Consider the following 23,206-nt stretch of genomic DNA (forward strand, 5'->3'; position numbering starts at 1 on the left):
GCTTAAACAATGAAATGCCAACAACGCGGCTGCTTGTGTTTGATATGCATGCCATCAGCTTCGTGTGCATTATTTAAATCAGTTTGTCACTGGACGGGCAATATACATTTACATACTAGGCTCCATCCTTTGTACATTTCTGGATGCACCGGTTACTGTTGTGCTTTCATGAGAGCACATCCTAGCAGCTAACATCCGCCAGGGGGCTCCGTGGTCCTTAGTGAAATTTATCAGCATGGAGCACTTTGTGTTGATATTTTGCTCACTTTCACAGCATACAACACGGGCAATAAGGACTTTCATCTGCACACGTGCTGTAGAAGTTACCTGAAACGGGAATTGTAGATCCCTATGTACCTGCTCCTACTCCCATGGAAGTGAAGGGGAGTTTTCCCCATTGTTTTCAATGGAATTTGCACAGGATACAACATCTGGATTTGAAGATGAATCTAGTTAAGGCTGTAAATATATATTAGTAATTTTAGGGGACAGATCCTTAGAAAAACACTGACATTTTAACAAACTCTGGAAAGTTGGGAAATGTTAAGATACAGAAAACCTTTAAGAAACCATAAAAAAAACAAAATAACTCTAATGTTGGAACGAAATTCAGAGTCAAGATAGTCCAAACAACTTCGTCTCCGACATATATCTCTGACCACTTCCACCCACATTCATCAGATGTTATGTCTTCACACTGCAGATCTTCAACACTGACGTGAGCCAAATACTACAGCTTGTCCGGAGTGCAACACTTCCATTTCATGGTAACTTTTGAGGTTTCAGAGAGAGAGAGACAGAGAGACCACCCCTGGGTTGCAGGAGAGAGAGGTTCACGTCCCTGGTCTGCCTGAGTCAAAGTGATCTGGGATGAAAACTCTGCTCTCACTGTGAATCAGCCAGAGACAGGGACTTTAACCCAGTTCTCCCACATCCCAGCGGAATGCCTTAGCCACTCAGCTATTTTCTCTCTCTCGCTATAAAGTTCCTTATGAAACCTTTGTGAAAACCGACACGTCTCCACAAAACATTTTGGCTTTGATGAAGTCACATATTCCAGCCAGCTCCACCCAATAGTCTCACTGCAGGGAACCAAACTGGGAATTGCATTTGTGCCATCTGCGTGATCGCTGAGTTTAGATACGCTGAACCCGGTTATTACATGGGCTGCACATCTTATCTCATCAGCTAGTGGACATTTATGGGAGCTGGTTTTTCAAGACGTAGTAAGACTCGGGTACAATCTGGCCTCATGGGAGAACGATGTAATGTTCATTTAACCTGCGCACAGGGAATTCAGTCTCTCCTCCTGCTGCCATGACAAATATAACGTAGGCTTCCCCTCTCCCTGCTTCTGCTATAACAAACAGCTATGCTAACACCCAGTGCAAATGATAGGACTAATGTGCAAATACCATGTCAATACTGAGCTACGGGGAACGGACAAATAGCCAGTGATTTAGAGAGAAGGTCTGACAAAGTTGCAGACTCTTCTGCACTCAAGCCTGGCCCTGTTCATTGCATTCCTACCAAAGTGTTTCGCTGTAGAACTAAGGCCAAGTGCATGGTCAGTAACTCGCGGAGGAGGGTTTGCAAGCCACGGCTGCTGTGTAGATTGTCAAACATGCCACTGCAGAAGTCGGAGAAGGTTCCTGAGGGTGCCACGGAATCCAGTGGCTGCTCCTTTCCCATCCCTTGGCAGCAGCAAATGCTTGAAGGGCCCACACTTAAAATATTTTGAAGCCCTTCAGTAAGGTCAGTGTGGGAGCTTTCCTCTTGCTTTGAGCCCGGGACGATTTCACCGTGACCAGCTTGGCTTGTGCCACGGAGGGAATCTCTTTGTAGTTGACCGTGGAGAGGGTGTTGAGCGTGCAGCTGGCCAGGCCGTGCTTGGATGCCACAGCAGCCGGGGCAGCAAGGTGTAGGAAGGGCCTCTCCTCCGTGATGAACAGCGGTCGGACCGGCTGATTTCGCTCCATCTCCCTCCTCACTTCCCGCACCGCTTCGTGGAACACGTGCTGCACGGCCTCGAACTCCAGGCAGGCAGAGACCTCGTAAAACAAGCACCCATGCTTGGCTGCTAGAGACGCCCCTTCGGCTTTGGTGACCTGTCTGACAAAGGAGACCAGGAAAGGATGAGCCCGAGCAGAGACCACAAACCATGACAGCTGAGGCGCAGGCTGAAGGCACAGGTCCAGGACTGGAGATCATATCTCCCTCTAGGGGCCAGCCCCTGACACTGCAAGAGCCTGAGAGGAAGGGGCAGCAAATAGAGATTGTTTGAGCGCAAGATAAAGGTATTTATGCTGTGGGGCGTGATCCAAAGCCCATTTAAATCAATGGAAAGACTCCCATTGACTTCATTAGGCTTTGGGTAGGGGCAGAAGGTCTTGGTTTGCTCCACACTAAGTGCTTGGATATACACAGCCACAATTTATTACACTGGTACACGTCTACAATTCAGCACACGTTTCCCTTCCAACTTGTGAGTAGTCCTATTCAAGTCAATGCATTTAAGCCAATGGGACTATTCCTGTGCTTATTAGGCATGGACTCGAGTGCCTGGCTGAATCAGGGCCGGGGATCCCACAAAGTGTCACAAACGTACTCATTCAGAACTCACTAGGGGCCCAATCCAAAACCCCACCACAGTTACAGGCAAAGCTCCCACTGGCTTCCGAGAGCAGAGGATCGAGCGCTGCAGACATTCAATGCCCAGCACCTACATTAACATGAGATCAAGTCTGCAAATCGGAACGTGAAACTGTCCGGAGATGCAAGCACCAGAGAAGTCGGCCGCCTTGCACCACATCCAGACAGTGATGCTGGGCTGCAGCGCAGGCACGCAATTCTTCTCTCCCTTCCGACCTGCGGGCTGGAGAGGTGAAATAAAGCCTTGCAAGTTGGCATTTTGCCCTGTGTTACTGCATGACAGGATAGAAACCCACATGCACTGGAATTCTTCGGCAGGAGGAGACTCACTCCCAGGCGCCACAGCTGCTGGAATCAATCAGCAGGCTCAAGGTGCTAGACACGCTGATGACTGGTGATGACTGAAACTGGGAGGATGAAATCAGAGCTCTGTATATTTTGGCCTGGCCAGAACAAGGGCCTGGCTGAGCCGTGACGGTATCGTTAAGGCTACCAAACCCACTGGCATGGGTGCAATAAACTGTGACCATGTTTCTTATCCTTGGACAATGGATCAGTCATTGTCTTCTAAACCCAACTCAGTATGCTCACGTCCCAGACAACCACTCGACTCTCGTGGGTACCAGAGCAAGGGAAGAACCAGAGGGGGAACCCTATTGATTAACCAAGCTCCTGGGTGTCTTCTTAAAAGAACCCACAACAGGTGTCCAGCTGCCTGGTCTCTGGGGAATGGAGGGTTAACATCCTCTCAGCTTCCCCTCTTGCTTGCAGGGATGCTCAGGGAAAGGGCCGTGAGTGGGGAGGATCCCTTGGGGGGGGGGGAGCCAGCGGCTTGGGACTGGCTGGAGGAGTTTGCGCCTTGCTTTCTTTTCCTAAGGGACAGCCTTTGATGACTGCACCTGGCTGAGTCCTTCCAACCTTGACTGCTGGGAAGATCGTAGCTAGCGACGGACCTGTCCCAAGCCCGTGAATACCAGAGCCCTGGCTGTCGGGACCTGGAGCCAGACTTTGACCTGCTCTTTCTAATGGGCTGAGTCAACCCCCCCGGATCCAGCCCCTGTAGATGTAGGGAGCGACAGGCCCGGATTGCACAGCTCGGGCTCATCTACAGTCATAGCTAGAAGCCAAATGGAGCCATTGTCGTTGCATCAGACATTGCACCCGGCATGTAACAGTGGGGAGCAGTGAAGCGGCTTCGCGGATGGCGTTGATCCAGGAGGAAGGTGAAACTGGGCCAGAAGCTGGAGCCTTGAAGGGAACCAGGTGAGACTTGTCAGGGAGCAGGAGGAATCAGGCACCCGGGAGGGAATGATTGCTGTATTGTTGAGAACCTACCTCTGTGTGTCTGCAGCTGCCACCCTGGCTGACAAGGGCTGCATCACCTCCCCACAGACAAGGTGCAAGGGGGGGTCATTAGCACGCAGTGGCCGCCTGTTCAGGTGGAAGCACCTTTGGGCAACGGGTTAGCTAAAGCCTAGGAGAAGCTACTTCCTCCAGCTTGTCTGCAAGCGGCTGGTGTTCGGAGAGTGGAAAATCCCCAAAGGCAGGACAAAGGAACGTCAGTGTTGATGCTAGTCTTTAAAAACTACAGGGCCTCGGTGGTTCCAGAGCGGAGACTCTCCAAACCCACACAGGACTTTTTGGGCAGGAGAGGGAAAGAGACAGGCATGCTCTCGGAGCAGGAAGGGCCCGGTTTAGCTGCAGGACCAACCAGGCTCAAAGCAAGCGGACCTGGGGAGAGAGACAGGGGGCTCCATGGCTGGGAAGGCAAACCACGCGCTGTAGGAGAAGGCCCCTGGACACCCCCAGGGGGCCCTGACACCAGCCCAAAGAATGCTCTGGAGTGTTGGGGAAACTGAGGCAGGGAAATGCCTGTAGGGTTTATTTTTGTATAGACCTGCGTATCAATCATGCAATTAAAAGCAGTGGTGGTTTAGAATCCTGTGCAAAGTGTGTGCGCATGTGTGTGCGCGCGCGTGTGTACACACTACCCTCCATGTGCCCTTGAAGGGTTAACCTGTGAAGCCAGAACAGCAAACAGCTGGGCTTCTGGGACAGCCTAAGCTATGGGGGACCCTGAGGGGTCAGCACTAGTCCCAGGGACTAGGCAGTTGGACTGGGGGGCTAAGCTCTCAGGGTGGGGTGCTAGATAGTGGATCTTCACCCCAAGAGTGCGCCTAGGAACCCCAAGACAGGTGCAGTGCCTGGACTCTGTTCGGACTCCGGGGGCTTGAAGCACATGGGGCTGGGAGGTGGGTGCAGGCTGGTGTGTACAAGAGGGAGAAGGGTGTTCGACCAGATCTGTGATGGGCTTACCTGGACTTCCCAAAAAAAAAAAAAAAAAAAAAAGGGGGGGGGGGGGGCTGTTAGCTTTGCAAAGTTCTGCTGTGATTATGTGGCCACTGCTTCCCTAGGCAAAGCGAGCGAGGTCTCCAGTAACAGCTTTGATTTCCTGACGGGCTATTATTGTTCTCACCTTTACAAGGGGTGGAGGAGGGGACAGAATGGGCCTTGTGTGCCAGGGACATGCTGGAGTTCCTTCCTTCCTTCCAGCTCCGATCAATTCAACAGGAGAAATGTGAAACCCGTCCCTCTGCGTGCACAGAGCCCAGTGGCCATCAGCATTTCCAAGCACAGGACTCCAGTACCCGCGAGAAGCGGGGAGGGATTCTCTAAAGCCGAGGTTCTCAAATTGGGGGGCAGGCCCCTCTGGGGAGGGCCCGGATTCTGCGTGGGGCATGAGAAAGCTTGGGGGGGGGGGGGACTTACTGCGCACATTTTACCCACGGCCATGAATAACTAGCCAAGCTCATCCCTCCAGACAGATCAGGGCCTCAGCTGGGGCTGTGCATTTGGACGCATTTCTGTGAAGCTTGCATGGCATTATACAAAGTCGCGGCCCTCTGTACTTTCATCCGTTTGCCAGGACGCGGTGTGCACATTTCACTGCAAGCACAAATCACCAGGGCAGTTCTGCTTTTGCTCTTATGACAATGGATCGTGGGCTCTGTTTCAATCAATGCCTTGCTGCTTTTCATATTCAGTGAGCGTTGCATGTTGGTTTTTCTTATCGGTATATGTCATTGTGCGGTGGGGGAAGGGGCATAAACTACTCCAGACACAGAGAAGTGGAGCACACTCAAATACGTTTGGGAAGCACTGCTGTAAAGTGTCAGCCCAGAGCAGCATGCAAAGCCAGGCAAACACCTCAAGGCATTTAGGCCCTGCAGCGAGAACCACAGGACACAGAGCTCTGAGTACAGCGTAACACGAGGAGCTGGAACAGGTCCACAGAGCTCAAAGGGGGTGAACCCACTACCTTACAGGGCAGCCTAAAAACCCACAAAAATAGCAGCAAACTCAAAATAAGCAAATCACCTTCCAGCCAGCACAGAGACTGGGTGGGGAGGAGGAAGGGGGGGGAACATTCAGAACGGAGACATCATCACACAGAAGAAGGGGCGTCCTCACACCACATCTCCCGCTGGGAATCAATCCTGGACTTGGTGAAAACGAACCAATGACTCAAAGCTGGATTTTGCATCTGAACAATACAGAACACCAGAGCGGAATCTGTGGGCCCCGCTCTGCCACGGACAGCCGAACGCAGGTTGCCAGCTGGCCCAGGGAGGTCAGAGGGAGAGAGACAACAGGGCAATGACAGCCAGGAGTCGGAGAGCCATGTGGCGTGCCAAAGGGGAAGCCAATCGTCATTGTAGGGTGGAGCTACCAGGATGCCCATTCTGAAGCTCAGAGGAGTTAAGCTCCAACAGCTCCCCACCCCGTGTCTGCCAGTTCTCCAGTGGATGACAGCCATATATACTCCCTTCAGTTCACCTTAATAGAATAAACACACACGTATCCGCCTGGCTGCCAATCATGTGTCAACTGTGCGGCTAAATGTCCCCCTTTCCCCGCAGACAAAACGATAAGAAAGGACAATTTAACAGTGAAGAGTTCCACGCTGTCAGAGCATTCCCCCAAACAGTAACATCAGGCCCGCCCCTCCAGCCCTTTTGTAAGTCCTATGGACTTCAGGAGGACAGCTAGTGAGTAAGGATGGCAGCATCTGGTCCTCGATACTCAGCCAAACCCATTCTTCTCGGTGCAGGTTTCCACCCAAAAGCAGGTTCAGTTCTGAAGGAGAAGCACTCACCCAAGCTGACCGCAGCTCAGTGACCTTTGTGTAAAATAATATCACGGTCTCAGGCCAGCGCTCAGAGAACAGGTGTTCACATGACAGAATCATCACTATCATCGGTACTAACTGGTCCCTTTGTCCCAGCAAAGACACGCAGGCCTGGCTGGAGCCCAGACTACCTTCTTATCCTCTCCAGATCAAGTTGAGTTACATCGTCAGGGACGCCTGCATTGACGCTGCCTTTCTGTGCAGAGACTAGCAATGATAATAGAATAAATGAAAGGCTAAAGTCAGCACCTAGCGCATTTACACGGGGTTGTCTGGGCTAAGCAACATCATCCCTCTGCATGGCACAGAGCAAAGCTCGTTACCTGTATTGCTCCATATCCAGCTTATTCCCCAGCAGAAAGATGGGATACTCATGTTGAATGCCTTTCGAGTGGAGGGAAATGATATCCAGGTACTGATGGCAACCTTCAAAGCTCCTTTTGTTGTCAATGCTGTAGACGACCATGAAGACATTGGCCCAGCTGAGATAGCGTTCGCAGTTCACCGGTCCGTCCTAGCAGAGTAACACAGAGCAGCATTATCAGAGGCCAGCGCAGTGCCGCTGTCAGAGCCTGCCTGGCGACATTTGCTCCTCCCGCGCTTTGTACATTGTTTCAAACTAAGCTTATTTCAAAAGGCCGTTTGAGAGCGGACTTGGCTTTGCATGAAAAAGTTCCTTGTGCAAGGAATCAATGATATTAAAAGATCTGGCGCGGCCCCCAAATCAGAGCAATCAAAAGCCACACAGTGTCGGTGTCAGATTTTCACTCCACCAGGGTTCCAGAAAGACCAGCCTTCCAGGCAGCCTCTTACACGGATTTGTTTAAGCTGTGGGTTTTCTTTGCAACTAAAAGACATTCTGTTCATGGCAGGGAGAGCTGGTGTGAAGGCCTCCTGGGGTGGATGGGCGAACTGACCCATAGGCCACTGAAGGCAGTGGAAATCTGTCCATTGACTCCAGTGGGCCCTGCTATAGGCCATGAGGATGGAGGAAGCCCATGAGAGCCAGGTCTATCTGTGAGCAGGGGGGTAAGATTAAACCTACGTGGTGTCCCAGAGCACGGCAGCGCCAGGGATTCCCCTTTAAGTTCCCGTGCTGTGAGCTTAACCCGAGACCCGATTCCCCAGCTATGGACAAAAGACACACAGTGCAAACCAGCAGGGGAAGGGTGTGCAAAGGCTGCTCAAAGCCCACTTCTCCACCGCCCTGATTCTGCCCCAGCGGGAAGTGAAGCTGGTGGATGAGGCAGGGAAACGGTCGTGCTGGCCATGCCCCCTCTTCCTGGCAACCCCAGCAGCAGGAAGGAGTCTAGGATCAGAGCCCCTGCCCCACTTGCATGTCATTGGCACACAGACAGGCCAGCTGGTCTCGGTTGCACCTGGGAATCTGGAGTTACTCCATGAGCTACAAACACTAAAATATATCCACACAAAGGAGCTCCTGTCTGCGTTACGCTGCAGAGAAATGGCTGACGGGCACAAGCGAGTCGGTAAGCCTGGGCTTATAACGAACCATGGAACAGCCTGTCATGGGGGCAGTGGGAGATAGCAGTGGGTCGCTGCAATGGGGTGGCACTGCAATGACACCATGTAACGGAGATCAGCACCTGCCCCAAAGCAGTCAGCTCTCGATGGGACAAGCAGCCCCAGGGTTTCCAAGGAGCTTAAGAAAGCCTGACACCCCATCTCCTATTGCACTTCAGTGCGCTGCCGGCGCTGGGCTCCTTCAGCTCTCCCACTGTTATTACTTCCCACTCTCTCATAAGCAACTGCTACACAGTCTCTAGCCCAAGCCGAGTTTTTACCCCAGACAGAAAGAAGAACCAGCAGCTTAATGGAATCCCTCGGGACCCTGCAATCACTAACAATTTTACGTGGAAGGCGCCCAGATACCACAGTGATGGGCAGCAGGCTAAAACCCAAACACAGGTAAGCTTCGGTAGAAAGATTTGATTCTTAGTCAGCTGCTTTGGAGCTCTGACCTCTCCGCTCTTCTCCCTGTTTGCGCCTTGTCTCTAACTATGGGGTAGACATTCTGGATGAAATTGGCCCTCGTGCAGCAGGCCAGGACTAGGCCTACACACTGGTCAAGTCCTACAGAAGCTGTCTGGACATACGCCTAGTGCCGGCCTCTGCCCAGGGGAAAAATTCACCTCTGGTGAAATGTGGAAACAGCAAACTGGAATCAGCACATGGCCAGGTGGCGTGGGACCATTTCCCCCATTCATTTCATAGTCATCACCTCATTCTATTGTGAACTCTGCTGCATGCTGCACGGGGAGCAGGATCCCGCCATCTTTTCTAGCGGTGCAGAGCATTCCTCCTTAGATCCCCTGGAGAAGCCCTTCATCGTTACCTGGTCAGCTGTGTCCATCACTTTCATCAGCACTGGCTGCTGGTCCACAGCTTCTTCTGACGTGTAGGTGTCCTCTGCAATACACGCGAGCTCTGGTGAGTGGCCAGCTGGTGGGACGACAGCCTTTCATAGTCTCAATCACACACTCTATGAAGTCCGAGGCCCAGTTATTTACGAAAGGGGCCCCGACACCTTCCACTAAATGAAGCTGGAGTTCCCTCGTTCTGGCCCCCCGATGAACAGCGCTGATCACAAGGTTCTAGTCACTAGATTTGCCAACACGGTGGGTGAATGAGAAAGGCATAACAGGCCATTGCTGCTCGCTGATACTACACCTCCCACACTTTCAACCCTTTTACACACTACTAAGAATCAGTGTTGACCTTGGCCATATAATTTAACTAAACTATGGTTATGCCTGGATGTACTGTTGTTATTTCATATCTGCAGACAGTGGTGCCTAGAGGCCCTACTCAGACTTGAAGGCCCATTGTGCTAGGTGCTGTACAAACATGTAAAGGGACATTGTCCCAGCCTCAACGTGCTTACCGTCTAAGACAAGTGGCATGTGAAAGGTGCGGGGGAGAGAGAGACAATGAAATCAATATAATTGTTACTTGGAGATATACATTTGCCCTGTGTTTATTATTAAAAAAAAAGAGACAAAAGAAGAGCCAATTATTCCCATCGGCTGTTGATTGGCTGGTTTCTGGTGGGGACTGTGGCAGAAGTGGCCTGGGAAAGAGAGCTCTTTGGGGAACGATCTGATTGGGGATGGAAACATCCCCCATTTTCCTAGATTCCTGGGAAAGGATCTAATCTAATCGCGTGTCGGTCTTTATAAAGTGCTGATCGGACTGAGGTGGTCACACAGGAACACAGCTTCCCTGCTGTAATGCCAAGGAAGGCAATGGCACTTACCACCAGGATGGCTTTGGCCCGCAGACCTTACTGACACGAGTACATCACAGTTTCCCTGCAAAGAACACTGGGCCAGATCCTCCGACGCATGTGGACACACTGTGCCACGCCACAGGTGGATGCTGGCTGTACAGCCTGGCCCCCAGAGGGTCATCCCCGTTCAAGAAGGACCCTTTGGTGGCCTAGGACCAAATCATAGACACATGCCTTCAACACCCCCTCCCTGCTACTGTCACGTGGGCTGTGACCAGAGGAAAAAGGACAAACCTGGACGTCCCCATCTTGTGCCACTCCTTGACCGGTTTCAGCCACCTGAGCTGGCAAAACTTAGAGCAGCCCAGAGGCTGCTCTAGCCTGGTTCAGGGGGACTAATCCTGCCTATGGCAGCCCCAGAATCAAGGGGATGCAATAGGGAGATTTCTATGTTCTTGTTTGAAGCCTCCACCCTCAGCTGCTGCCTTCTGCTGTGAGCTCCTTGGCCATAGCCATGGATTTGGCCGCTATTGGTACAACAGCCTTCAAGGAATTTCAGTGAGATTCTCTCTCCACAATCCTGCCTCTGGCCATCGGTGAGGCCTCGGGTGGCCAGCACAGTTGGCAGCTCGCTGTCTCCTTCCTATCTGTGCAAAGTTCTCTGCTGAGTCACTGCTTCACCAGCACAAAATGTCTTGAGCACTCGTTTCCAGGTAAAATAAAGGGGTATTTCCCACTGTCACCTCTGAAAGTACACGTCTGTGTTTGCACTTGTGACCAACACCACAGCTCACACTGAATGTACACCCATGTAGCCTGGGCTGGCCTGCATTTGCACATGCAGATCAGGTATCAGGGCACGCAGCTCAGCCGTTACACTTCTAAACAAGCCCTAAGATCTAAGTGAGGCCATACTTCAACATCCATAAACCTCACCAGGCCTTTCTACCTACCCACCTATCACCATAGCACCTAAGGGCCATTACAAACGTACATGCAGTCAATGGTTGGTGCCTTTGAAGGTAATTTTTTCCACTGAATTCCGCTAGTGTGGTTTTACTTTTTCCCTCTGGGGACAATGGAACTCACTAGCTACGCCCCAGTCTGAGCTTGATCCAACTTCTGTCAAAGTCAGTTGAAAAAGTCCCTTGATTTCACTGGCCACTGTGTCAAGTGAAAAATAACCCCCTGTCTCAGCTGTATCCTTCTGCTAACGAACCATCCCTCTTAAACCAAAACTCTACTCTCCTTCTGAGGTTGACCAAGAGCCTTCCTTTCCCCCCTCAATCATAAACCTTTCGACATATCTCCTAAACCTGGTTTAACAAACAAGTAAACACTAGGAGAAGAGCTCATAGGTCATGTTTTGCTATTAAAACATCAGCCATCAAAATAAATCCCGTCTCAAATGGTTCAGAGCACAACAGGAAGGAGAGCAACCCATTTCAGAATTAACATGTTGCTTACTTGGAAACAGCAGGGGTTTATGTAAGTGAGTTCCGCTATAAATTCATTTGATGAACTTCATCTGCGGCGCATTATTAGAGGAATGACATGTATCTGGCACGGGGCTGCAGCTCAATGCAGGCACTTTGATCCTACTTCACCTGGGTTATAAGTTCACAGCTCAATTATCTTGATGAGTTCAGTTTTGAAAAATTGGAGCAAAGGGAAAAGGCTTGTTGCACGCTGCTGTTTGCCAGGGCTGGAAGTTTCATGGCCCGAGACAAGACAGTTCCATGCAACAAACATGAGGAGAAAGCAAAAGCAATACTGAACAGGAGCAGTCTCTCTCCTCTTCGTTAGCTGACATTCAGACTTCCTGTCAGCCGGCAGCCCTTACATTCCTAGGCAGAGGTACTTGGTAGAAACGGCCACAGGACTTCCTACGTGCAAAGACAGAGGATACTTCTACACAGTGAGAAAAGCCCCGTGACACGGCTGCAGATGGCCCGGGACAGCAGACCTGGGCTCATGAGGGTTGGGCTGAGAGGCTAAAAATCACTGTGTAGACAACAAGGTCCCAGAGCTCAGGCTCCAGCCCAATCCTGGACGTCTACACAGTAAATTTTCAGCCCTGGAACCCAAGCCCCGCAAGTTTGTCTCAGCTGACCCAGGCCACTGACGGTTTTCTTTAATCCCTGTGTAGACATACCCAGAGAGCACTACAGACTGGTAGTCTGTGTACAGGTGTAGACGCCAGGAATTCCTGACACTCACTCTGTAGCCTGAGCACCTAACCTTTCTGCCTTCATTTCTCCATCTGAAAAATGGGTCAATAATATTCTTAACAAGTCTGTGGCCACCTATACCGCACTAGAGATATCACTATGCTGTATGCCAACTCTTCTAGAAAATTCATGCTGACAGCAAGGATAGATTGCAAATCTTTCTGCTCCAAACACAGATGCCCCTAGCACTTGAGCAATAGGAAAATCTCCTGCAGCTAATAGCAATAGAGGGCCTATGACAGTCAAGCAATTCTGATCCTATCCAGTACAGAGCAGCAATACACACATACACACACAGAGTAGCCGATTCTTTAAAAGCTTACTCGCCTACCTCACGAAGGAGTGGGAAAACTAGTGAGTCTGATTCGCTATTGTCTTCATTAATTCCAATAGCATTAAACTGATGTGAAACTGGAGTAACGCAGCAATGAATCCTTAGCCTTCAGAAGATTACCAGTGCTAAGTGTTACAATACAGACAAGAACTTCAGTTTTTCCTCTCCAAAAACCCACATAGCACAAATCAAGAGCTCCTCGCTATATTTTCTTTCTTGGCCATCAGTAAAGATACAAAACACCAATTCAAGGGAATCAAGGGTTTGTATTTCACGATGGACCTATGGCTCAAATGCACACCTGCATATTCTGACAGGAGAGAGGGTAGGCCAGTTCTTGCACTGGTATGTTCAAAAAAGACTTGATCTGGTAAGAAAAAACTGAGCTATTCTCAGTCAGGAGCTGGGCACGATGTTATTGTCTGTTAACTTACGCTGAAGTGACTACCTTTTTCTTGAGAAATGGGGAAGAGAAGATTACTTGTTAAATAACAACTACAACACTAAATCAATGTTCAGCACTTGCTCCAGCTAGATATTTATAGTCAGTTTTTTGAGAGGTTTTAAAATGTGGGAAGATTTCTTTCCCTTCTCCATTCTTTAAAAATGAGTTCCGGAACAAGATCTGAGGAAAGGATTTTTAAGAACACAAGTTGCTGAGTTATTAAGTCTTTAGTCAGTTCTTGGCTAACGTCCACAATAAATCATCTGCAGTTCTTTATTGCGTCCTGGCTTCTGGCCCATAAAAATAGTTGTTAATTACTCAAACAGAGATTCAGTGGAAAAAATGCCCAGAACATTTCACTGCCATCAGTGCAAAATATAGTTATCTCTAGATTTCTGCATCTGCTGCTCATTTTGGGGATATTATTTTCCTACCAAAATTAACAAATTTTCCAAATGGCTAGTTTGCGATTTCAGATGGAGTGGTGCACAGTCGAGATATTGAAACACACTACAAGCCAGGCCCAAAAGCCACTGGGAATCTTTCCACTGACTTCTCCAGGCTTTGGAGCAAACCTTAAGGGAAAGCAAATAAATATGTTAGGCGGCTTTGTTTCTTTAAGCAATTAGGCTGTCTCTCTTAGGGCCTGACCTAACCCCGTTGAAGTCAATGAGAATCTTTCTATCGACTTTGATGGGCTTTGGTCACACACTTTTGTTCCAAAGCAAACTCCTTTACCCATGCGGAGAGGGCTCTGAGTGGGCACAGTATCTATCCACACTGAGTTCACTGCAGGACAGATTGGAAGTCAGTGGATGCAACGCCTATTTTATGATAAGGAGAGAAAAGAAATTTCATAAGTTCAGGGTCCCAGATCCACTCTCTTGGTTTTGTTATATAGAGAATGTCCATTTCCATCTGTAATACTATCAGGTTCTTTGCCTCTTTCTTCTAGGCTGGTTCTCTGCACCCAAATTTTGCTCTCTTCTGGTGTAGCTCATTAAAATCAATTTGTCATTTGGGTTTACACTCAGAACAGAACAGCAGGCGCTTAGGGATTGTTCAAAAGTCAATTGAACTCAACGTCTTTCCATTGACTTCAATGGACTGCAGATGAGGCCCTTAAACATGGCTGGAGCAGATCAGGAACTGAAACATGTTTGAACATTTTCAATCGTTATGAATTATTAATAATAGCCATCTTCTTTATCCCAGTAGCACCTATGGGCAATCGAGAAGAGAGGCCCACTGTGCAAGAATAGAAGAGCAGCCAACCCTACACTGTCAGACAGATAGCATTTGGGAGGGTGGCAAAACTCCTTGATTGTATTGAAGGCGTTGGTGTTTGAGCAGCGTTGAGTGGAGTGGGTTGCCAATCGTCCGTAAATTTACAGACAGTCAGTAAAAAAATGTACAATTTTAACACTGTCCGTAAACCCGTAAATAAATGAAAATGTCCGAGAAATTGGGTAGAAATAAAATATATTGTATTTTGACATGGATTGTCGTCGTTCAGAATCACTTCTTGTATCATAAAACTACACTGACCATGACTTTATCAATTTCTTGTTTTCTGTAATTGCACACGCCCAAAGAACCTGACTGATCAATTAACTGCAGCTAAAATAATTGCATAATTCCGAATTCCTGTGTACAGAATATCATGAGCGAGTACACATTTTTGTGACATTATTGTATTGTTCATGGTATTTTTAGTGATGTCAGTAAAAAGTTTGCTCTGTCAGTTAAAAAAATCAACTTCAGATCTTCATGTCAGTAAAAACTGAAATGCAAGGTTGGCAGCCCTGGAGTGCAGCGTGCCACGTCTATGTGAAGTTTGTTTGTGGAAAATCAGCATGTGCAAAATTTGCTCTAATCCTTCCCCACCTCCTTTATTGGTTTCTAAAGTTCACCTCAGTCTTAACTGAAGGGAGGACAAGGAGGGTAAATCAAATTCTCTAATAATTCCAAACCCACGATTCGATCCATTCTACAACAACAAGCCAGTGTGTGCACGTGTGATAGGGGATGAGCTGCCTCTGAAGGGAACAGAATATGCTATCCAGTTTTCAAGAGATTATTCATACACAGCAGATAATAAAGGAAAAATGATGTGAAGGATACAAACCATCATGCTTCAGGGCATCAGCCAACCTCTAACTTATTTGTGTCAGGAGGAAACTTGCCCTATGGAGAGATTATCCCGTCACTGCCTACTGCAGGGTACTTGCACCTTCCTCTGAAGCCAGGGGTGCTTGCCACTTTCAGAAACAGGGTAGGGACTAGATGGTCAGATCCAGTTGGGCAAAGCTACATTGCTTTGCTAGTGTCTCTAGTAGTCTTTCCCCCGTTATTAATTTGTATAAGTTTTCAAACAACTCTGGCCAGGTCCTTATTCCTGCAGACTGCGCCTCTGAAACTTAAGCCTTTCCATGTCACCACAATGAACGCAGGCAACTACGTATGTTTAAGCTGTTCTCCGTAACTGATTCACAGACGTCTGGATGCAGATTCAGGGGGAACCAAAAATAAGACAACTTGTGACCATTCTCCCCTAGGTGGATGATTCCCCTGTAGGAACTGGGATTCTCTAGTTCTCACTGGCAGAGGCTCCTTTATTCTTTCCTCAGGGTTGGGGTGGGAGGTAGGACTTAAACGGTGCATAGCCCTTGTGCTGACCCTCTGCACAAAGGGAATTTTACCCCTTTGTGAAAGATCACTTTGTAAAGGTGGCACATATACCTGGCCACCCCTGCTGATGAACACGAGAATAAGAGAAAAGGCTTTCAAATGCTGGGCAAAATCCCACAGTCTTGACTCATGCAAAATTCCCACTGATTCCACTGCTGCTGACTTCATTGGGAAGTTTCTCTGAGGAAGACTGCAGAGAGAATATTTCTGAAATCCTCTTGTTCTTTAGAGTTATTAATCAGATTATTAATCCAATGCTACCTTCACAACTACGGAGGCTGTTTTCCTCACATTTATATATCTCTGATGTCTGCAACGACAGTTTCACTTTTTCTTTCTAGTCAACCTCCTAGGACAAGAGCTGTGGTTTCTAGCCTTTCTTGGCTTGGTCATATTCCCTTGATATACTGTCCCACACATGAGTGTATTTATGTGACTCGTAAAACCAGATACCAGATGGCATGTGCATGGGGCTGAGAGAACCGGTAGCAAAGGAACAGCATGTGACAAGTAGAGCTGAATTGAGAACGAGAATAATTTCTTTTTTCTTAACCAAATAAGGAGCAGATGATCTAGTCTAGTCCAAGCGATGATATTTGCTCCTCTGGCACAAAGGATTGCTCCTCCGTACGGGTAAATCTTGTCTGTGTGGAAGACAAGACTTTCCCGGGGGCTGGGATTGTGGAGTGAACTCCCCAAGGAACTAAGGAACATCATAAACACTTCCATTTTCCACTCCGAGTGCAAGGTGCATTTCTTTGACCTGCCTTCTCTAACATGAACACAGAGCAACGTGTTTGTGTCTGTGTGTGTGTGTGTGTCTCTCTCTCACACACACACACACACAATACATTCCACTGCACACATTTCTCCCACTGGGGAGGGGATGAGAGAACAAACAACATGTGACCAATGTTAGTCACGTTGCTGAAGGCACTCCCGAAAGGCGCACAGATCCTACAGTGATAAGAACCTACACACAACACAGGAGAATAGAACAGAACCGGTGTAAATCAGCATGGTGCCACTGAAAGCTGATGGAGCTATGCCAGTTTACACCATCTGAAGACCCAACCCATAATGAGAAAACCTTCATGTGAACAACCCATGTCACCTATCACTAACCCACAACCAGTGGGGCAGGTTCTGCTCTCCCATCAACGTAACTCCATTGATTTCAGGACAGTTACTCCTGATTTATGTTGGTGCAAATGATGGGAGAGTCAAGCCCATTGTTTAACTTTGAGTCTAAAGCAGATTTACCCCCCAAATCTGCCTCAGATCCACTGCTGAACTCATAAGCGATGTCAAAGGGCTAATAACAGAGTCTGGAGTGCAGTACACGGCCAGATTAGCCATGGTGAAGCACCAGTGTTTGGAAAGAATGAGGGAGACTTTTTTTTTTTGACATAGAAAATAAAAGTTGGGGTTTTCAGTGACTTCCATGAGGACCTAGAAATACAATAAAGAAGCTGCTAATTTCATCAGCACACACCTCTGAATGAAAAGCTTTTCGTGATGACATTCAGAAGCACAGATGTAAAGTGCCTGGAAAATGAGATTTAAATATGAGAAAAGCTTGTTTCAATCAGCATTTTTCAGGGTAATTAAGTTCTCGGGGTTTTATATTTTCCAAGTGTTTAGTTGTTTTCAAAGTAGCATACTTCGCCCCCACACACACACTCCCCCAAATGCCATATTTGTGGAAAACCTAGGACTAGGAAAGAATCGCTGTCCACTTATAAAGGAAGACTGTTTTCTCATATGCCAGTGTAGAAAGCCAGCTTAGTACCAGCAGGCAAAAGAAAGCTGCAGACACTACCTGCTTGGGCTTTAAATCATAGCAATAATAGGACAGGCACACGAGTGTTTCAGGAAATGGCATGCAGATGACAACCAAGGGAAAAATAACTTCAAAGAAAATGTCTTACCCAAATTGGGATCATATTCACTTATAAACCTCTTGGTTAGAAACTTCACAGTCAGTGCTGTAAAAAGGTGAAACAAGGTTTGTTTAGTTTCAGTTTTGTCCGTGTCTGTGCAACTCAGCTTCACGCCAGTAGCAAGTCATTCTTGCAGCCTCATGCAAAGGGAAACTGACAAACTTTCCCTTGAGAAACAGTTCATGGGACCATCTAGTTCTGCTCGTGAAATTAAAGCATCCCTAAGCCTATTCTTTCCCTCGGTGTTAGTACCAGAATCCCATCTGTGAATGGATACAAGCTATTACACAGTATATTTATATGCACTTTCTGTCCCTGAAGCCAAATTTCATTTTTGCTGAGATACAGCACACTTTCAAAGGATCAGCTAGTAAATTTCACCAACACCATTCCCATAGAAACGTCTCAGAGATGTGGTCTCAGCAAAGGCCTGGGAACCAACAACTTCTACATTCGAATCCCACCTCTGACACAGACAAGCTGAGCCTGGTGTAACTGGCATAAATCTATCAGTCAAGAGAACTACAGCAACATTTACCCACTGAGGATATGGCCCAAGGATTCCTTTCCTCCAGTGACCCCACCGACAAAAGGATTTTGCCCACAGTTTCTCTTATCATCAGGTGTCAAAACCAAACCCGTTCTCACTTATTACACCTTGCAACTGACCGCAGACCAAACAATGTCACCGGGCACTCAAAGCCCCACCCAGCTTGAAGCAGAGTGCGTTTAAAACGCACAGCAGGTGCTGCTGGGAAAAGCACAGCATCTTCTGACATTTCTGAGTGGGTCATTTGCTGTCCCAGGACATAGTCACAGATCCTCCATGTAGTCTGAGTGCAGAGCCATTGGGAGGCTGGGGGCAGAATAAAGTCATTTGCATTCCTAGAAATTATGGGATGACTTTTCTCGTGTTTATTTACTTTATGCAACATTGTACAGACAGACAGTCAGACACGTATGGAAGATGCATGCTCATGGTTTCCATGTGATAGTTGTAGTTATCATGCACTTCCGACTGCTTCCCTGAGCTCTGCCTACCAATCCAGCTCCACCAGGCCGTCTTCTATCCTTCCAAACCAATGACCACCTTCTAACAGGCACCAGATGTTTAGTTTTTAAAATCAACCTACCACAAAAACGGCTTTTTCTTCCTTCAAATGTGGAATTTACCCCCCTGCCACCTTCCAATTCCTCTGGTCATTTGCCACTGGAGTCTGCAGATACTGAGCCCTGCCATGTAACAGGAGTGTGGCCTTTTGCAATCCCGACCCTTGCCTTTCTGTCTGGGGCAAGGAAATTACGGCTGTGATTCAGCAAAGCGCTTAAACACTTGCTTAGCCTTTAATTCCATCCCTGTTTGGCAAAGCCCGTGAGGCCCCATCCTGCAATGCTGAAGTGAATGGAAGTTTTGCCACTGACTCCAAAGAACCCTGAAGCAGGTGCTTGGAATTAAACATGCGCTTCGGTGCTTTGCAGAAGGGACTAAACAGCAGCCTCCCTCCAGCACGCCTGTGCCTCTCACGACTGGATCTCAGCCTGAGGTGCAGACTGGGCAATATGCAGGCTGCATTAGTAGGAGGTTTAGGGACTGATACCTTGTGCCTTGGAAACGGGAACTTTCCACCACTGGTGAGAAGGTGCCTCAGCTTCTCATTCTGGAGATCGGACTTTAAAGCTCAGATCTTTTTCATATAGAAAAGCTACCCTGTGGCATTTATAGAGACTTTAAAAATGTGCTCGCTACAGTTGGGTTTTTCCCCCTCCCTCCATGACCCGTACGGTCACACGTGAAGTACTAAGGCCTCTGGCGTTATACAAAACATGCACCCCATCAAATTGTTGAAAACTCTCAAGACAAGCTTCCCTGGTCCGCAGCCTATGTATTACCTGTGGCTTTACCGGCATTCCTTTGAGATCACCTTCCTAACTCTCTCGGGGCTTGGCTATTCATGACTACTGCTCATTCGTCTGTACCAGCTGCTGTGCCATCATGGCAGAAAGCGAGCGTGACCAAGTGCCTAGGACACTGGCTGGCATGCCGGAGACCTCGGGTCTAATCTCAGTTTGGCATGTACTCTGCTTGGCCTGCATTCTTGGCATGTACTCTGACCTTAGACAAGTCATTTCCCCTTTGTGTACATTAATTTCCCCATCTGTAAAATGGGGAGAATGACACTTATTCTCCTTTGTTAGAGCACTTTGCAATCTATGGACGCAGAGCACCATATAAAGGGAGATAGGTATCAGGGTTACCATCATATAGTCTGTAAAATATATAAAAGAAGGAAAAGATGTATTTATATATAAGGCACTTGGGCCTGATTCTGCAGTCCTTATTCCCATATTCTGCTTAACTCATCAAATGATTGACACTGTAAGGTCTTTGGGACAGGTATTGTCACTTACCATGCGGGTGCCACAAATAATAATCAAAATCAACAGGTAATTGGGCTGTGTAAGGAGAACAGGATCCAGCCTGATACGGAGTAGATTCATTTTGCTGCTGGTTAGGGGTTGACTTTAGTACAAAGCTATTCTGTGAAGAGCACCCACCTCTATACACGTTTTTCTCAAAGAACGCCAGAGACATTTTAGCAAGGAAGCGGCAGCTAGTTGAGTGTCACAATTCACACAGGGAGCATAGTGCTGACACAGAAATTAGGTTCTCTCAAAGAACAAAAGGAATGAATGAAAGTCTCTGCAGTTCTTTGGGTTTGTGTGGAAGGCAGAGATGATCAGATGCTAGTCACGGTTAGAACAGGGCATGTTTTTTTCAGTGAATAGCAAAATAGAGGGGGGGGGGGAATGCATTTTTTCAGGGTTCTGAAATTATTTCCACATTCAAGTCAAATTCAAAGAATAGTTTTGACTGAAAAAAAAAATGTAAAAAGAAACCTGGAAACGTTGAAATGTTTTTTTCCTGACCATTTTGAAACATTTCATTTCGACTTTTTGATTCAAAATGGCATTTTGTTTAGAAATTTGGGTCATTTAAAAAAAATAAAAGGAAAAGAAAAAGGATGAAAGCCACCCGAAACGAAAAGCCAAAGTGAATTGTTTTCATTTTTTTTTCAGTTCAGAAAAAAAAACAACCCTGAAAAAAATCAGTTTCAGTTCAAATTGAACCACAATTTATTATTCCCTCAGTTCGAGTCATAACTGTTTAAATGCCAACATGGAAAAAAATGCTGTTCCAGATTCACCCAACTTTCCCCAGGATTTCTAGCAAACCCCTGCAGGAGCTACATCCTTCTTGCCTTGCACAGAGGTGTTTGACTTCAATGGGAATGACTGTATGATGTTTGCTGGAAGATTGGCTACATACTATAGAGTCTATCAGTGGCCAACAGGATAACCCTGTTTACTTTACTTTTGAGCGGGCAGTGTAAACGCAGTCCTAATGGGCACAGTAAACTGAATCGAAAGGTTTTGAGCTGTAGGTCCAACCTAGCAAGGCACTTCGGCACACCTGAACTTTAAGTGCATGAGCAGTGCTGTTGATTTCAATAGGGGTATTCATGTGCTTAATGTTAAGCATGCACGTCAGTGCTTTGCTGGCTCAGGGCCTTAATTCTGATCATCACAATTTCTCCTCTCTGGGGTTTCACCCATATGGAGAATGATAAAGGGACTGAGGAAAGTTCCATTTTCCAAAGGCAGCTCTCCTCACTGGGAAGATTCCTGGGCCACATTTTATACAGGATGGGCCACCGGGGGAGGGGGGGTGGTGGTGGTGCGCTGAATGCTGCGAAACCAGCACGATGAATTTGGCCCCTGTGATTAATGCTCAAGTACAATGGCAGAAGTTCCTGCAGAACTGCATTTGATTTCACCCAGACAACTCCCCCGGATAGCTTAGCACAACTGACATTTCAGTGGACGCTGTGAGGCTCTGCCACTTTCAGAGCATTCAGGCAAATGAATGCAATGCTAGCATCACTTTGCTATGCTCACCTCCAGCATGGGTAGGCCCTGGCTTTTGGTTCCCTGGGCATGACCATGTGGGGCCTGGGAACCACAGGGCAAGCCCAGGATCAAGACAAAGCTGAGTCTCTATGGTAAATTCCCGTTTATTACTAGGTATAATAGCAGGGCAAAGTTTTAACCTTATTTTACACCCATAGCTTCAAGGAAATAATAAAAGGCCTACATCTTATATAGCACTTTTCAGCAGTAGATCTTCAAGTGCTTCGCAAAGGATCAAAATTCCCACTTTACAGATGGGGAAACCGAGGCACAGAAAGGGAAAGTGACTTGACTAGGGTTACCCAACAGGTCAGTGGCAGAGCCAAGAATAGCACCACACTCCCAAGTCCCAGTCCAGTGCCTGACCCACTAGGCCACACTGCCTAAAATGAACATGTTTTACTCCAAGGCCTCTCAGCCAAATCCCAGGGCTCTCTTTCCAGCTGCATCTTTCTCTCTCTCTCATGGTGCTTCTTTCCTTCTCACCCGATTTGCCGGATCCTCTGCATCCTAAGATCGCCACGTTGCACTCAGGCAGCAGGCTGGGGAGGTGGCGGTCGGTGGTGCTGGGGGTGGCCCGAGGCTTGCCGAACATCGAGGACATTCTCTTGCCTTTCAAAGAGAGTGAGGAGAAAGCATGGGAGCATCACGATCAGACCGACTACCCCATGGAGAGGCACTTAGGCTTGCGAGACAGAGCTACACAAGTGCTGAGTGTTATTCTCTCCATCAGATCCGTCACCATCAACAGATTCTGCAGCACAGGCCAACATCTACCTCAGTAGGATCGAAGAGCACGGGATGGGTGGGGTGGGGGGACTAGGACACCCCATTCTTCTCTCCTACCCTCCCAGTTCTCAGGCGCAAACTCATCTTCAGCACCACCATGTCAATTTCCAACCCCCCTCGCAGTGCACAACTAACTTCTTCCCGGCACGAAGAAGCAAACAGCAATAGGGCTTGGGAACCCAGGGCTGTGAAGTGTACTGGGAAAGGAACATCTGTGCTCCCGCTGTCCGGACAAAGGACTCTCCTGTTCTCCTGAGTGCAATTTATTTTGCATCCTTGAAATAAGGAGCAGCCCTGGAAAGTGCAGCCTGCCCACAACGTGCGCCTCATTGCAGGAAAGAATTCACATTCAGCTTTGCCATGTATTGCCTTGCAAACCCCTCTTCTCCCCCCCATGAACACATACAAAAGGATGCTTGCTTTGCAAAGACGAGGCTGTAACTGGCTCCTATCCCTCTGAAGCTCCCCCCCGCCACCCCCACCCCTGCTATTAGAAACAGAAGATAAATTAATCCTCTAACCTTGAAATCAGAGCTGGATTTTCATGAGGGACACAGAGAGGATGAGTTTGCTGGGCAGACCTTTGCTGTTTATATCCACAGATCCATGGTTTGCCCCCTACACACACGCTCACATGCGCACGCCTCCTCACGGCCAGGCCAGGGCTGCACCCACACACCGAATCCAGAGGAACACGCCCGCCACCAGGCACA

General features: G+C 48.0%; 1 protein-coding gene across 1 annotated transcript; it reads right to left on the reverse strand.

Annotated features, from left to right (window-relative positions):
• Positions 1-136: 136 nt before the first annotated feature.
• Positions 137-23,206, reverse strand: RASL12 (RAS like family 12). The gene is made up of 6 exons (XM_067555571.1): positions 23,015-23,206; positions 22,191-22,316; positions 17,724-17,780; positions 9,198-9,271; positions 7,165-7,355; positions 137-2,112 (listed from the first exon to the last, which is right to left on the reverse strand). The coding sequence occupies exons 2-6, from the start codon at positions 22,306-22,308 to the stop codon at positions 1,728-1,730; spliced, it is 825 nt and encodes a 274-aa protein (XP_067411672.1). The 5' UTR covers positions 22,309-22,316; positions 23,015-23,206; the 3' UTR covers positions 137-1,727.

This window comes from Emydura macquarii, unplaced genomic scaffold (genome assembly GCF_026122565.2).
Source record: "Emydura macquarii macquarii isolate MOO-44397 ecotype Brisbane River unplaced genomic scaffold, CSIRO-AGI_Emac_v2 contig_1644, whole genome shotgun sequence".
In the NCBI taxonomy this organism is placed as follows: domain Eukaryota; kingdom Metazoa; phylum Chordata; order Testudines; family Chelidae; genus Emydura; species Emydura macquarii.